General features: G+C 38.3%; 1 protein-coding gene across 5 annotated transcripts in view; it reads right to left on the bottom strand.

The window, feature by feature from the left end:
* Positions 1 to 15,865, bottom strand: part of Dhx32 (DEAH-box helicase 32 (putative)) — a 61,924-nt gene that overhangs the window by 16,600 nt on the left and 29,459 nt on the right. For all 5 annotated transcript variants that reach the window (XM_021253286.2, XM_087185166.1, XM_004838742.4 and 2 more), the window contains 5 exons: positions 13,908 to 14,101; positions 6,685 to 7,057; positions 2,008 to 2,253; positions 265 to 364; positions 18 to 176 (listed from right to left, as the gene is read on the bottom strand). In XM_021253286.2, coding sequence (XP_021108945.1) covers positions 18 to 176; positions 265 to 364; positions 2,008 to 2,253; positions 6,685 to 7,057; positions 13,908 to 14,101 — 1,072 coding nt within the window. The remainder of the gene's footprint in view (positions 1 to 17; positions 177 to 264; positions 365 to 2,007; positions 2,254 to 6,684; positions 7,058 to 13,907; positions 14,102 to 15,865) is intronic.

The raw sequence follows: 15,865 nt of genomic DNA, 5'->3' as shown, positions 1-15,865 counted from the left end.
CCTGAATGCAAAGCTACCTGGTCTGTTCATGAAGTCACAATGGCCTAAGCCTGCGATGTCTATCCTCTTCATGAAAAGCACCATGCTGGTCAGGTTGGCTTCCTGCATTTCTGCTGGTTTAAGAGGCCTCATGTCTTTGGAGGCAAATTCTTCAGTGTACAGACAGAAAAGTTTCCCTAAAAGAAATCAAGGAAAATGGCTTTAATATTTCTGTATTGCTTCCATCCAGAGATTCTCATCATTTGTTTTTGTCCACAGTGCTACCTGAAGTAGACGACCCGAGAATCTGCTTTCGAATCTCTGCTTGGCTTTGGCTGATGGGCTGCATGATGAGGGAGTTGGCTCTGATTCTGGGGTTGTACACCTTCAATGCAAAGACAGCATTGTTAGCATCAGGGAACTGGTCATGAGGGGACTGCTGTGCAATGCAGTGCTCCTTTCCTTTGTCCAGTATTCACTACTGTTTCACTTGCCAGGAGACAGCAACTGCAAGTGCTTTGGTAAATGGATTAAAAGGCTGTCTGCTTCCACGGTGCCATCAAGAGCCATGGGCCCACTGCATCATCTGCTGAGATGCGAGTGCTGCCACTTCTCAGAGCACTACACTAGTGAATGGGAACATGGTTATGCCACCTTGAGAAAAGGGTTCCCACCCAGCAATGTGTGCTTCTTTGATGCTTCTTGCAAACTGACTGTGATGCTAGAGGGCTCACCTTTATGACACTGAGTTTTTTCAGGCATGACACCTACCACAAAAACTGCATACAGCACTAATAGTGACTCTTACAAATGCCTTCGGGGCGGGGGAAGGGATGCCTCTGAGCTCTCTGAATGGTGGACTAAGGTAGTCAAGATCAACTCTAACTGGTTCCAAGGGAACCTGCATAACCAGTAGGACTACCCTGTTACTGTATGACAAAAACATTGAGGAGGCCAACAGGATTCTGGAAAGGCAAAAGCTGCCCAGCATTTAATAATAGTAAATGAGTCAATATTTTGTAGTTTCCTTTCAGGTCTCAAAAGCTATGCTTTCTTTGGTTCACTGTCTATAGAGTTTGAGATACTTTATTTTCATTTTTTTATAATTTTTAGTAAAAAGGTAATGATAAAATAGTATTTTATTTTAAATACTATATTTTCTAAAAAATTTAGAATGAAAATTTTATCATATCAATTATAAGCCAATATTTGCTATAATTAAAGTCTGCACTCACAACTAATTTCTAGTAAAAACCCTGGGGCAAGATACTAATTTCTTTGATAAAGGGGCTACCAAAAATTATCCAATAGATATACAAAAAAGATTAGTTAAGACCAAATAATTTGCTGTGCTAGGACCTTACCCACAGAAAAAGCACCACAAATTCTACAATTTCTACTCCCCCAAACACATAAATAGCCCCAGCTCTGATCTATACTGTGCCTTGTTTTTGAGGGCACACACTCTACTTTCTTTGAGTGTGTATTTTAAATTCTTCCTAATAAACCTCTTTATGCCTCTCAAAAAAATAAGAAAAAGAGAGAAAGAAAGAAAAAAAAAACAGAGAAGGTGAGCCACCACCACCTTTATGCTGAAGTTTTGTCCTTCCTTAAAACCTCCTCTGGTATCTCAATGGAGTTAATTTGCTTATAGACTATGGACATGCTAATGAAAGATGTGACCCAGGTGGCAAGGTGTAATGGCTCACATCTGTAATCCTGGCCCTCAGGAAGCTGAAGCAGGAGGATCTTGAGTTTAAGGCCAGCCTGGCTGGACTACATAGCCAGTGTAAGGCTGGCCTGGACTACAGAGTAAGATTTGTTTGTCTCACAAACAAAGAAGGAAAAGAAAGATGTGAACCAAACTTCCGTTGCCACTGCAGTCACTTCTGTAGCCACGTGACCAAATTCCGAGAACCCCAGGTCACACAGTTCATCTTCACTGTGAAGTCAGTAAAACTGCAGGAACCTAGGAGAGAGGTCTTGGCAGGCATCAGGAGACTACTTCGTTTCCTCGCTAATAATTACCTTTCTTCTTTCCACACCCACATCAATAACAAATCTGACTGTGTTGCTCCAGATCAAAGACTCCCCAGAACTAGTGGTTAATACCACTCTTCTTTGATAAACTTGGCATCTTTTCTCTGTGTCATCAATTGGCTTGAACAATGTGCGCTTCTCTTGGGGATACAAAGGAACAACCACCAGTTCTCCAAGGTCTGGGTTTAAGTTAGATCCTTCTGGACAGACAATCTCATAGGCTTTTTCTATATCCTAAAGTAAAAAAATAACATCATCCATGAGAATAAAGAACAACACAAACAACTTTACTACTTGAAAAAGAAAGTCAGGATTCAGGCAACACTGGATAATGTAAACAGGAAAGAAATGCTTGTGTCATTGCCTACATGAATCTTTAAAGGAGGGAAGAAGAGGTAACAGGATGAAAACATTTCTTTGGGAAAGTTAAATATAATTTATAAACAATTTCATTCTTTTTAGTCCAAAATGGTTTTAGTCTTGTGAAATGTGCTATTTTTGCCTTTATACATTTATCCCATTATTTTTCCAACTTGATGTAATTTCTCATATCCATTAACAGGACAGGTAAACAAACATTCTCACATTAATGATGATGTATTACTGTACTTTAACACTAGCAGACTACGACTTATACAACAATCTCTAGATTTCCATAAAGACACATATTTATAAACATAGCTGAGATGCCCATCTAGACAACTCTAAACATTATTTTAACCTAGTAGCACTTTAAAATAGCAGAAATGAAACAAAAGTAGACAGGAAATAGTTGTTACTATTGACATGATTCAGGCATTTAGAAATATCCATTTACATATATATGCCAAATACATTGGGAAAATGTAAAATATTTGCCATAAAACTACAATTGGTAAAAAAATGTTCAAAAGGTAAGGCATTTTAGTTTTCTATTTCTCAAATCACTAGTTTTTTAGAACCTCATATGTAACATATGTCACTTAATGTAATTCTGGCTTTTTATTTTTATTTTTTTCCCCATTGTTTATTGGTACATTTTCGGTATAAAATACAGTTACATTCATCATTGGGATCTTATACCATTACATGAGTCTCTTGGTTCTTTTATTTTTACTTATTTATTTATTTATTTATTTATTTATTTATTTATTTATTTATTTATTGGTACCGGAGATCTAACTCGGGTCCTTGCGCTTGCGCAGCAGGCGACGAAACCACTGAGCTGAATCCCCGGCCCATTCTGACTTTTTTATGGTTCTAAGGTTTCCACCTTTTAGAAGGCTCAAACTACCAAATGGAAGCCCCATTTAATTTATTAGATTCATTAGATTTCATTAAAAGTCTAAGTTAAAAAGATGGCTTCCTACAACCATTACCATTTTTAAGACCCGCTTCTAGTTTCCGTTACTCCAGCTCACAACTACTTCCTTCTTACACCGTTTATAGCATGGGACTGATGTAAGAGTTTTGGAGGAGGATAGATCTGCCTAGAAAAAGGGTTAAGGCATTACAGGTCCCTGAGTACTGAAGCAAGCTGCTTGTAAGTGATGTTTGTGGCTGAGTGGCTCTTGGGCAGGGGACGGAGACCACACTGCTGGGCTTCCTCCACATCAGCAGCTGCACAGATGCCCACTCTTGCTCACTTTTCCCTTTTCTGAGCATGGCTGGTTTACCTGGGTGGATTTTTTTTTTTTTTTTTTTTTGACTGAGCAAACAGCAGGACTGTTGACTGTGATGAAAACTTGCCAGCTGGACTAATCAGAACAAAAGCACTTCTCCAGCTTTAGAATTCTGATCACTTCATTTTACCCTATATATTTGGTGTGGATAGCCTAGGAATCAAGAGGAAAAGAGCAAGTAACCAAGCAATGTGCCCCTGAACCTTGACACTGCTTGGCCTTCCCAGGGTATGCATGTGTTCCTTTTGATGGCTACAGTGAGCAAGCTTCTCACAGGGGCTACCTAATCTTCAACAGAGAAGCTGAAGTTGGAAAACAAGCCTCAACTCCAGCAGCCCACTCGTGAACAATTTCCTATCACAATTAACCTTCAAAGTGTACCAAAGTATTCATTCTTCTTTTTAGAATATTGTCAAAATAATTGCGGCAAGAAATTTTTTATTTGCTTCTAGTCACTAAAACTTTTAAGTTATATGTGGGTTTGAATGTTGGATTTTGTTCCAAACTGGGGGGAAAAGAAGAAGTCTTCAGAAGATGAAAGTGGAATGAAACAAAAATAGCTATTATATACAGTTCTGACTCCTTAAACATAGCTGATATAGGGCTTTGAGGTAATAATCTTCAGAAATTGAAAAATGCTAAAAATATGCATTTGGTGCTTCATAAGTTTTGTTTGTTTTCTAGATTCTTACTCAATGTGGGGGCTGTGTTTACTTATGTGGAACTTTCCTTTATCTGCACAGCTATGGAAATCAGCAATATCTCGGAAGGAAGACATCCAGCATATATTTGGATCCCAAAGTGAAATATGACCCCTAATATCACAGCTCATTTCCCAGGAAAATTCTAACCTAATAACACCACCTTTGTGATAGCACAGTAATATGGCTAGACACTACCATAAAATCTCAGCTTAGGTTTTCTTATTTCACTGTTTGTTTTCAGATGGCTCAGTGATAAGGAACAATACACTGTAAACATTCAGGACTCTAAGTCTCAGTTAAGTACCAAGACACAGGGCAGGCAGTATGTGAATTTTGGTGATTTCCACTACCAGGCTTGGTGAAAATATATCTTCTAAAGACCAACAGTTCCAAAGTGATTATGCCATTAATTTATAGCTTATATTCTACTTATAAGAATCAAATAGTCTAAGAAACCACGACCCCAATTCTGTGAATAAGCTTTATTTTCCAAAAATTCATTTTGTGGGCTGGGGATCTAGCTCAGTGGTGCCACACCTGCCTCACAAGTGCTAGGTCCTGAGTTCAATTCCCAGTACCCAAAAAAAAAATTCATTTTGTAATTTTTGTCTACTTTCACTTGAAAGATGAATCTGATTACTCTTCCTATGAGTATTAATTACATTTTTTATTTTTGCAGAAATGTATGGGTTTTTTAAACCTGGCAATTCTAATTCTCAAATATTTTAGATTTATAATTTTGCTATTCTTCCCTTACTTAGGCTTCACTCAGTTACATGGAGGATGCCCTAATTTTTCTTATAAATTTTCTGCCTCCTTAGTCATTTTATTACTTTCCTTAGGACTTTCTTAAATATCCTAAATCACGGAGTTAGGGAATGGTAATAGAATAAATCACTATAGAAGTAGATTACTATTCAGGAGAATATGTATCATCTCTTTTCAAAAAATTGCTGTAGCATATATTTGAGATTCTAAATAATGTTCTTTAAGAAGACAGACAAAGTTTAAGTGGTAGGAAAAATATTTAAAGTCCTCACACTAGGAGGATCAGTCTTGCTATGCTCTGAGGAGGAGCAGCACAGCTACTGAGCTGCTGCTGGAAGCACAAGTGAGGCTGACAGGCAGCTGAGATGCTCGTCTCCATTCGGCTGGTGGCTCAGCCTGTACCAAACACTTTCCTTGCTAGTTTCTCTTTAATCACTATTATCACTACATATTTGAGTCACGATCTAGAATCTAGTCCTTTTACTCTGTAAGAAGACGGGAAGGGAAAAGGGCCAGGCAATTAGTCTCTGAGAGGTATCATTCTGGTGATCCTGGAAGCTTTTAGATTCTGCCCACAGAAGGAGATAGGATCAGTGTAGCTGCAATTAAGAAAAAAAAAAAGACATTCAAAAATCACCTTAAATTCAGGCATAGTGGTGCATGCCAGTTATCCCAGCACTTGGGAAGCTGAGGCAGGAGGATCACCTCAAGTACAAAGCTAGCCTGGGCTATATAGTGAGTTCAAAGCCAGTCTGAACTATGTACGTAGCGAATTCTGTCTCAAAAAACCAAAACCAAACCAAACCACAACAAAAACCTCCAAAACAACAAAAACAAAACAAAAGGCACCTTGACTGTAGAAAAGCACTAACAGAATGGATAGAAGTTCAATTGTACATTCTGAAGCATTCCTGTGAAGAGAAGTTTGTAAGAAATCCAAGTTAAGATTTTTTTCTCACTTATTTTTTAAGAAAAAGAGCTCCAGTTTAGGGAGATGGGCTTCTGGGAAATGCTGTAAATTATGTTCTGCCCCATACTCTACTAACTACTGTAGGGACATAGGAAATTTGTCATTGCTTAACTCTAGGCCAAGTGCTTAGGTTAGATTCCTGATTTCCAACAAATGCACTTGGTCAGGAGGAGGCAGCTGAGAGTGTGCCAAGTCCCCATGTGTCTACCAAGCTGAGAGGCGACAACGCACAGTAGGTTGCAGACTGGCAGCTGTGCCCTAGGGTGGCTGCAATCCAGTCCTCCAGGGCAGAAAGCTGGCCCTGGAGATCAGTTTTGCAAACTCCTGGAGATGCTGCCTCATTCTGTTTCCAAAATAGCAGATGATTTTACCAACATTCCTTGTTCCCTTTGTAGTGCGGGTTTAATTTACCCTACCTATGCTTTTTAAGTGTAAAAAAATGAGGTGTGATGAAGCCAAATATTTAAACAGTTAATTAGCAAATGGAAACTCTGTTAGTTATTAAAAGCTCTCCAAATGAAATACCTTATTACATACTCTGTTAGGTCAGAATATCACTTACTTGTTCACAGGCCAGAAAGACTACAATGTCACCCTTCTCACCGGAGTGGTGAATTTCAAAGATAAGGCGTAAAATAGACTTGAAAGAATCCTTTTGAGCCCCACTAAGGTACACAACCTCCACAGGGTGTTTATTTTTCACTTCTATGAGAGGCACGTTTCCATAATAAGAACTGAGTTTGCTGATCAGGAGAGGTGAGGAGTTAATTATGAGCTTCAGTTCTGGTCTTGCCAGTAAAACATCTTTAAGAAGTCCAAGTAGCACATCTGTTGCAATCCTTCTTTCATGAATATCATCTAAGATGATGACCCCATAGCTACCCAAAAAAGGATTGGACATCATTTCTCTTTGCAACATATCATCAGTACAGTATCTATAAAGAAGAAATATTAAAGTTAGAATATTCTTATGAAAAAATCATACAAAGAACTTCCTAACAATAATGACTTTCTTATATCCTTTAAATCAGTGAGTCTAAATCTTCATTGAAGCCAAAATTAAAAACACACATAAGCAAAATGTACACTGAGTTTGTATATGTTCACGGACTCACAAGGATCACTGCAGAACCCCTGGTTAAAGACTTCTGTCTGAACCCTTGTTACAAAACTAACAAGAGGTATATTTAATATTTGTCTGAACTTTATGAACAAAAAAGTACTTTTGTAAAACATCCTTGCCAGGTGAGTATTTTCCCCTCTTTTATCAATGGAAGAACTGAGTGACAGCATACACTTTCTGAGGAAAGGACCCAGGACTGGAACACCGGCCCGGGCTCATGGTCCAGCTCCCAAGTGTAAGGACCTTAGTACCTGTGCTGCCCCGGGGGGAGGCCACCTCACTAAAATGTTAGCATCACCAAGTCTGAAATATCACTCAAACAACCAAAAGGAAGACTCTAAAAAATAATCAATTTGAAGGTAGCATGCGAACTGGCCAAATGCCTACATGGGACAGGGATTAATACTGTAGGGATCTTTCCAGTTTTGGGGATCATATTTCTTAATAAAAAGTCACCTATCACCATAGTCACTCGGTCCCATACAAATATCTTTCTGACACTATATATATATTTACTTATATTACTGAGGAAACCAATTTTATAAATTTTCTACCCATTTAAGTGATTTAGTCATTTATCCTTGTATATGGCAGCTCTAAGACTACTATCTTTAGAAAGGCCTAATTGAAGGTTGGCCCTGGTTGGCATTTGGAAACTCAAGATTTGGAGAGGGTTCTTACCTTCCTTCCCAGAACAGGTAAGACTGACTCACTGTAACTAGACTGTGCAAGCGATGTGGGTTATGTTGAACATGCACTTTTGGGTGCCTGGAATTCTGGAAGGTGCTAGGCAGAGGGTGTTTATGTGACCAGCCCCCAGTCAAAACCCCGGGCAGAGAGTCTCTAATAAGTTTCCCTGGTAGGACACCACTTCACATGGGTTATCAAACTCACTGGTGGGGAAATTCAGCAAATTCTGTGTGACTCCACTGGGAGAGGACTTTTGGCAGCTTGTGCTTGTTTTCCTCTGAACTTCACCCTATCTACTATTTCCCTTTGCAAGCCTTGCTTTGTATCCTTTTACTGCAATAAATTTTAGTGGTTTAGTATATTCTGAATAATACGAATCCTCCTGGCAAATTATTGAACTCGTGGGTGGTCTTAGGGATTCATAAAAAAGCTGTCCAAGGGAAAAAGAGAAGAATGAAAAAAAAACCAACTTTTTTTTAGCTCCTAGTATTTGTCAGGCATTGTGCTGGTGCATATTTTCTCACTTAATCATAAAATAAATCTTCAAGGCAGATAATAGCACCCCATATTTACCAATGAGGAAACTGGGATTCAGAAAGATTAAGTACTCTGCCAAGGGTTATAAAGCCAGGATAGAGTTAAGATATAAACTTGAACATTGCTGGGTGTGATGACACATGCTGTAATCCCAGCACTCTGGAAGCTGAGGCAGGAGGACTGCCATGAGTTTGAGGTGAGCCCGGGCTACATAGTGAGACCTTGTCTCAAAAAAACCAAACTAAACTTGAACATCTATCACATCTGATATCACTGTCAAATTACAAACTGCTTCCTCAGCCTCCATGGTTTTGATGATAAGCTTCATGCTCAATCTTCTTTGGTGTTCTATGAGATCAAAGAATTTGCTCTCTTTTTTTAATATATATTTTCATCTGTGTCTTACCAAATTAAGTGACAATTGCTGATCATTCCTCTTCTCAAACTTACAAATATCTTCACTACTATAGTATAATACATTATGAAAGATGCAAATAAATAGATTCATCCAAAATCTAGCTTTCAAATCATATTTTGCTAAGGTTACAAAGTATAAAATAATGATATATTATTATTGTCTCATCTCAAACTATTGTAACCCACACTCTTTAATGTTAGAAATTCAATCTGTTCCTCTTTTTTTAAGAAAAACTCATCTAAACACTGATCATATACCAAGCAATCCTAACCGCAAGGCAGAAGTGGTATATACTTTATGTAAATATATCTAGGCTTAATTAAAAAGAGAGTAGTTAGTGACCTATTTAAAACTCTGCTAATCCCAGCTACTCAGAAAGCTGAAGCAAGAGGATCACAAATTCCAGGCCAGCCTGGGCAAGTTAGCAAGAATTTGTCTCAGAATAAAAAACAAAATGGGGAGCTGGGCGTGATGGCACATGCCTATAACCCCAGCCCTCAGGAGGCTGAGCCAGGACGATCACCATGAGTTTGAGGCCAGCCTGGAATACATAGTGAGTTCAAGGCCAGTCTGAACTAGATATCAAGACTCTGTCTCAAAAATAAACAAACAAACAAAAACCAAATAGGCTAGGGGCCCTGGGTTCAATCCCCGGCCCTGGGGCGATGAGGGTGGAGGGGCATGACATCCCACTCTGCTAGAATTACCAAGCAAGGCCTGGCCTTTCAGATGGTAATATGATATTAAAGAAATCACAAAAGCTCAATCCTAAAATGTACTCCACAAACTTTTAATTCTTTTCTATATAACAGAAAGATATTTTTCTTACCTTTATGTTAATAAGGTATCATGTGTATCATGCTTTAAAAAGTGCTGTTACTGATAACTAAGCAAAAAATACACATAAACTGCCAAGGAAATACAGTTTACATTTAAAATTCCTAAAACTTATAAAAGCTAAGAATATAATAAAATATTTAAAAGACCAATATCAATATTTCCTAAAAATTTCATGTACCTTAATGGAAAAATGTGAGAACTTTTCAGTACTCATAGCTGGAAAGGTCAGTACTGGAAATCTGTGCTACTTCTACAAGATATCTTGATGTGTAGTCTATGAAGACTATTTTAAATACACAGTATTCAGGTATCTACTGTTTCCAAAGAGGCCAGAGAAAAACCTTAAAAAGTAACTAAATTGTTATGCAAGCCCCCCACCAATCCCACCAAGAAATAGCAACAAGCAAGCTTTACTGCCTATCAAGTGCCTGGTAAATTAGATAATAGGGGTTTACAAAGAAAATGAAAAAGATCATGGTGATTATAGAACATTGCCTATAATAATCAATAACCAACCTTAAATCCTCTGATTTAAACAGCTATTCAATTTGAGCTTATGCAAAATTATGGCTAGTATACTTCTACAGGAAAATGAATCTGCCCCTAATTATAAAGATATAATTACAAATTTAATTATAAAAATAACTATCACCTACATACACCATGCCTCAGTCCCATACATCCCCTTGGTCCTCACAACACTACTCTGAGCAGGTGCATTAATCACCCAATTTTACAGATGCCTCCTCTTCAGAGCACAAAATTCCAGGAGGAAAATAAGGCACTATTTTTGTTAACCATAAGCGGGGGGGGCTTTTAAATCATTTTAGCTTTCTTCCTGAGAGTCAACCCTGTTCACAGCAATGCAATAGATGTCTGCTGACTGCACTGATTCAGCAGAGATATCATGGTAGAAAAGTCCAATGTCCCAGGAACAGACACATTGTAAAGTGAAGATTATAAAAACAAAGAGGACAAGGCAGCCCAGCAATGGCAGAGAAACAGACTCTGCAGTGGCCAAAGCAGCTGCTCATTTCCATCTGTCATAAGAGGTACCTGTGCACTGCAGCCTCCCTACTCATTTTTTTTTTTTCCAGTACTGGGGATTGAACTCAGGACCTTGTGCTTGCAAGGCAGGCACGTTCCTGCTGAGCTAAATCCCTGGCCAGCCTTCCTACTCTTGTCTTGTCAGAATTGAAGTTGGCTTGAGGTTTCTACCATAAAAAAAATCTCATGAAATAATCCCAAGTCCAACATGTTGATATTTAAAAGGTAAGGAATATCCTGACCTACTCTACAACATTATTACATTTCCTCACAATTATCTACCTCTGTGGCTTTCAATCAACCCATCAATCAAATATATACATATATTTCTTTCTTTTTTTTTTGCACTTTATTAAATTCTTTTATTGGTACATTGTAGGTATACAACACAATTACATTTCTCAATGGGAATTGTACCTTTACATAATGCATCTTGGTTCTTATTTTTTCCCCATTCCTAGCCCTCCCTTCAGCCCCTCCACCCTTCCCTATTGACAAAGACTTTATTTCCATTTTTTCCATTTCTCATCATTTTTCCTTTCCCTTCTTTCCTTTCCCCTGCCCCTCCCACTACCCCTACCCCTTTGGACCTTTTCTTCCTATTTTGCATTATCAATTATTCATTCTAATCATTGGTACATTTTAGGTATACAATATAATGACATTCTTCATTGGAAATTTGCACCTTTACATAGTCTCCCTTGGTTCTTATTTTTCACCCTTGCCCAGCCCTCCGTTCAACCCCTCCATTCCTCCCTACTTACAAAGATTTAGTTCCTATTTTTCTATTTTCTCATATTAATCCCATTCCCTTCTATCCTTTCCCCTAGCCCTCCCACTTGCTTCCCCTTTGCCCCTTTTCTTCCTATTTCACATTACCTATTATATATACATATATTTCTGGGCCAGGGATTTAGCTCAGTGGTTCTGCCGCCTGCCTCACAAGCGCAAGGGCCCGAGTTCGATCCCCGGTACCAAAAAAAAAATATATATATATATATTTATATACATATATTTCTGATTCCATATTAAGATAAAAACTATTGTTTCATCTTAAAAATGACAATATCCAAAAGCCTCTTCCAAAAGGTTTCCAAAGTCTAAATGGCTTGAAAGATATAAAAACACATACACTGGCTTTAGAACTTAGTCAGAGCCATCATTTAATTCAAACCAGGTCAATCTGAAAGGCCACTTTAGAAAAGTAAAAAGTAGCTGGGTATTGTGGTGCAGGCCTGTAGTCCCATAACTCTGAGAAACTGAGGCAGAAGGATCACAAAGCCAAATCCAGTCTAGGCAACTTAGTGATTTAGTGAGGCCTTGTCTGAAAATTAAAAAAATACATAATGGGCTGAGGATGTAGCTCAGTGTGAAAACCCTGGGTTTAATTCTCAGTACAATCAATCAGTCAATTAATCAATCAAACAACCAGTCAATACAATGAAATGAAATGTAAAAAAGAATGTTATCTGCTAAACTTCAGGATCCTTTCCCCTTTCAGAGTTGTAACCCCTGTTCTGTTCAAGTCTTCAATTAGCTTCGAGTTAAGCAGGAAGTACATTTTTTTTGTACTGCCAATGCCCCGTTTACATAATAGGTAACTTATAAATATATAATACTAATTCAGTGACCCAAGGACATCATGGTTATATTACAAAGCTGTATTACTTCCTCATGAAGTTCAAGTCAATGTTCTTGGTCTAAAGACTCCCTATGGTTTGACACTAGCCTGAAGACAGATGTCATCTATTTCTGAAGATAAGACATTTGAGGGAAAGTAGCTTACCACAAACCAAGTGAGTCCTATGAGGATTCTGAATGGACATAGAGCTGCACCAGTCTGCAGTAGCTAGCTGGACCAGGGCAATACTCCTTCCTCTACTATCAGGTTTACTGAGCATCCTCCAAGGTACAAGCAAATCAGGCAGTGAGGATACTGGTGTGCAGAAAGCCATCCCTATGCCATTATTCTGAAACAGATCTTTCCACATTTTATGCCGTAGCACGATGGCATGCTACACAGGTGGGTTATGGATGTGCAGATACACTGATCCTCAGATCAGTTTGTAATGATCTACTTAGCTCCTGGAGGGGCAGGCAGCACCTGGACCAGCTGAGCTTGTGGGAGGTCACCTCTGGCTGTAGCAGCTTCAACCACTTTTTTCTTTTTGGTACTGGGGATTGAATCCAGAGCCTCACACGTGCTAAACAAGTGCTCAATCACTGAGCTACATACCCAGATCAACCACTTTCTTGAGGTATTGGACAAACACTAGCACTGCCTATAAAGATTATGATACAAAACCTCTAGATATTACTGGGCCAGGGCAGTGAGTTTTCCAATTTTCCCACCTTTTTCCTGTCTTTTTCCTTCTTTTTTTTTTTTTGGTACCGGGGATCGAACTCAGGTCCTTGTGCTTGCACAGTAGGTGCTGAGCTAAATCCCTGGTCTGTCTTTTTTCTTCTTTGTATCAAGCTTTTGGAAGCCTTTTTTCCAAGGAAATCTCACAATGAAGCTAAAACACACACACACATACACAAACTTGCAGCCACAGAGAAGGCTCTGTGGAACCCATATGACTGAAAAGCACAGCAGGAAAAACACTGATCTAGATGGCCATGATGAAAGTTGGCGAGTCTCACAGAAGCCCAGCAGAAAGCTTCCAGTTCAGACTTTGGAGTATCAAGGAAGCCTGTCTGATGTGGGAAACTCTTGCACTGAGTTTTGAGGGATGAAGAAGAATTGGCAAGCCCAGAAGAGGCATAGCAAACACAGGTAATGGCAGGTTTGAAGGCACAGAAGTATGGTGGTGTGGACACGAAGAACTACAGGTGTCCACATGGCTAGCACATGGGCAATGGTGTGGACCCATCCACCGGGACAAGCCTGAACATCTTCAGGGCCAAATGAACTGAAATTTTTCCTGAGAATTTTAGAGAAAGTTTTAGACAAGGGATCTCCAAGGATGCCTATCTGGGAAACAACCAATATGTGTCAGGCTACAGACAGAGACCAGTTATTTTTATCTCACAGATGCTTATCATTAGTAGGCAAGAACAGTGCTCTTTTAGGATTGCAGAACCCAAGCAAAGAGTCATGAGGGAACAGATGAAGCCTCCAAAAACTAACCTCAAAATTGTTTCACTGGTACAGCAGTTTTCAAAAGGGATCACATAGCCAACTTCATGACCAATGTTAACGTCCATTTCATCTGCTACCCGCAGGGCGAGCTGGACCGCAGTCTGCTTGTGCACCTGTGTGCATATCACACCACCGTGCTGGTAGTGGATGGAGAGGCAATATTCAGCACACCACTGAGGGACCTTGAATGGAGAAAAATGACACAGGATCAGCTCCAGCTATGAAAAACAAACAAGTGAAAAACACCAAGGAACAGCTCTTACAGTAGAGTTCACTTCATAAATTACTTTTTCTTTCACTGTGGACTGTATTATATTGTCATATTTAGCAAAACCCTTAACAATCTGCATTATGCTCTGTTATTACTACCAAATAAAGTTAAGAATATGCAAGCGCTAGCAGGGAAACTAAAAAATGTGAAAGTTTGACTCCCAGATGCAAAGACAGATAAAAATAAAGGAAAAATGGAAAAAGATGTTTGTAACCTATGCTTTTTCTGAGAAGATCAATGTATTTACAGATTATTTTCCTTCAGGAAAGAAGAAAGCTTCACCAAAAGCATGGGCACTGGTATCAGCTATTATGCTTTAAGTAATGCAAATATTAAACAGCATTTAAATGAAAATAATGACTCAAAATTAAAGCATTTGCATTTAAATTTAAATTATCATAACAAATATCCAGATAAGCCTACTTAACATTTATCGGGTAAATATATAATAAAAGCTATAATATTCTGGTAATATATTATTCAAATATAATTAAAAATAAACCCAATGAGATAGTCAACCAACTCATCTAGATTTACAAAGTTAATTCCAAGAAAGGCTGTTCTTTAGCCATTTTATTTTAAAAATTCCTTTTATCTAAAATGTTATGGATCAACGGATTTTTATCATGTCCATTTGTGCAAGTTATTACAGTAGAAAGTACCTGAATTCATCATATGCCAAAAAATGTAAAGTAGTTGATAAATTATGCTTTGTTATATGCATAAGAAAATTTGTTCCAAGAATATTTTTAAATAGATCTAAGGTATTCAAAAATTGTAACAATTTTAATTATCTTGAGTTGGGCTACTTACTAAAATTATCACAGAATTCTTAGATTGTAATCTTCACTATAATTTGAAAGTATAGGTAATTTCAAAATGAATCACTGCTGTATGATGTATTCTTGCAATGATTAAAAGTCTAAATGTACTTCGTCCATTTTAAGATAGGTGTCAGCCTTGCCAACAGATTGAAAATGACTATTTCTCAAAACCTACTTTGTTCTTTAAAAGAAGAAAATTTAAGATGCTGCACTTAAGAAATCTGGAAACAAGGCAAGAGAGAAAATAACAAAGCACCCAAGGGATTCAAGTCAGGTGTCGCAGGCCTGGTTTGCCACTGATTTGTTTCATGTAAACCACAATTTCCCAAAGTTTTAGTTTTTTTACCTATAAAATGAATGGATTGCATAGATAAGAATTATTCCGAAGTTTGACCTCTCTGGCTTAAGCTCTCCACAATGCTGTTGACACCTCTGGGTATTAGATCCTGTTGTACTTCTTGACCACAGCAGGTAGGACACTTTCTGTGGCTGCTTGTCAGTTCCCAGAGCTACCCTCCACCCCAGTGCTCCTATTAGACTAGGAGCTCTCGGAGAGCAGCGATTTATCTGTCTTGGTAACCAAATTACCCCAGTGCTCTTCAAATACTGTTAGATAAACAAATTAATTTCTTATATTCACAGAAATATTTAAAAATCCTATGATTCCAAATTGTGTGTTTTGAATTGTTTCACAATCACCAACCTAGCTGGGGATTCACATAAAATTTTGTCTCCCTCATTCCCTAGCAAGTAATGTTTTTATTCTTACCAAATCCTTACTTTTAAACTGATTTCCTTCATTTTAGGCTCTACAATCTAGGGTCCCTAGCCAAGGCCTCAAAGAACATTCA

Source organism: Heterocephalus glaber, unplaced genomic scaffold (assembly GCF_053883595.1).
Source record: "Heterocephalus glaber isolate CG9 unplaced genomic scaffold, H.glaber_assembly_v1.0 deba00001497, whole genome shotgun sequence".
NCBI classification, from domain to species: domain Eukaryota; kingdom Metazoa; phylum Chordata; class Mammalia; order Rodentia; family Bathyergidae; genus Heterocephalus; species Heterocephalus glaber.
This window is presented reverse-complemented; position numbering and strand designations above follow the sequence as displayed.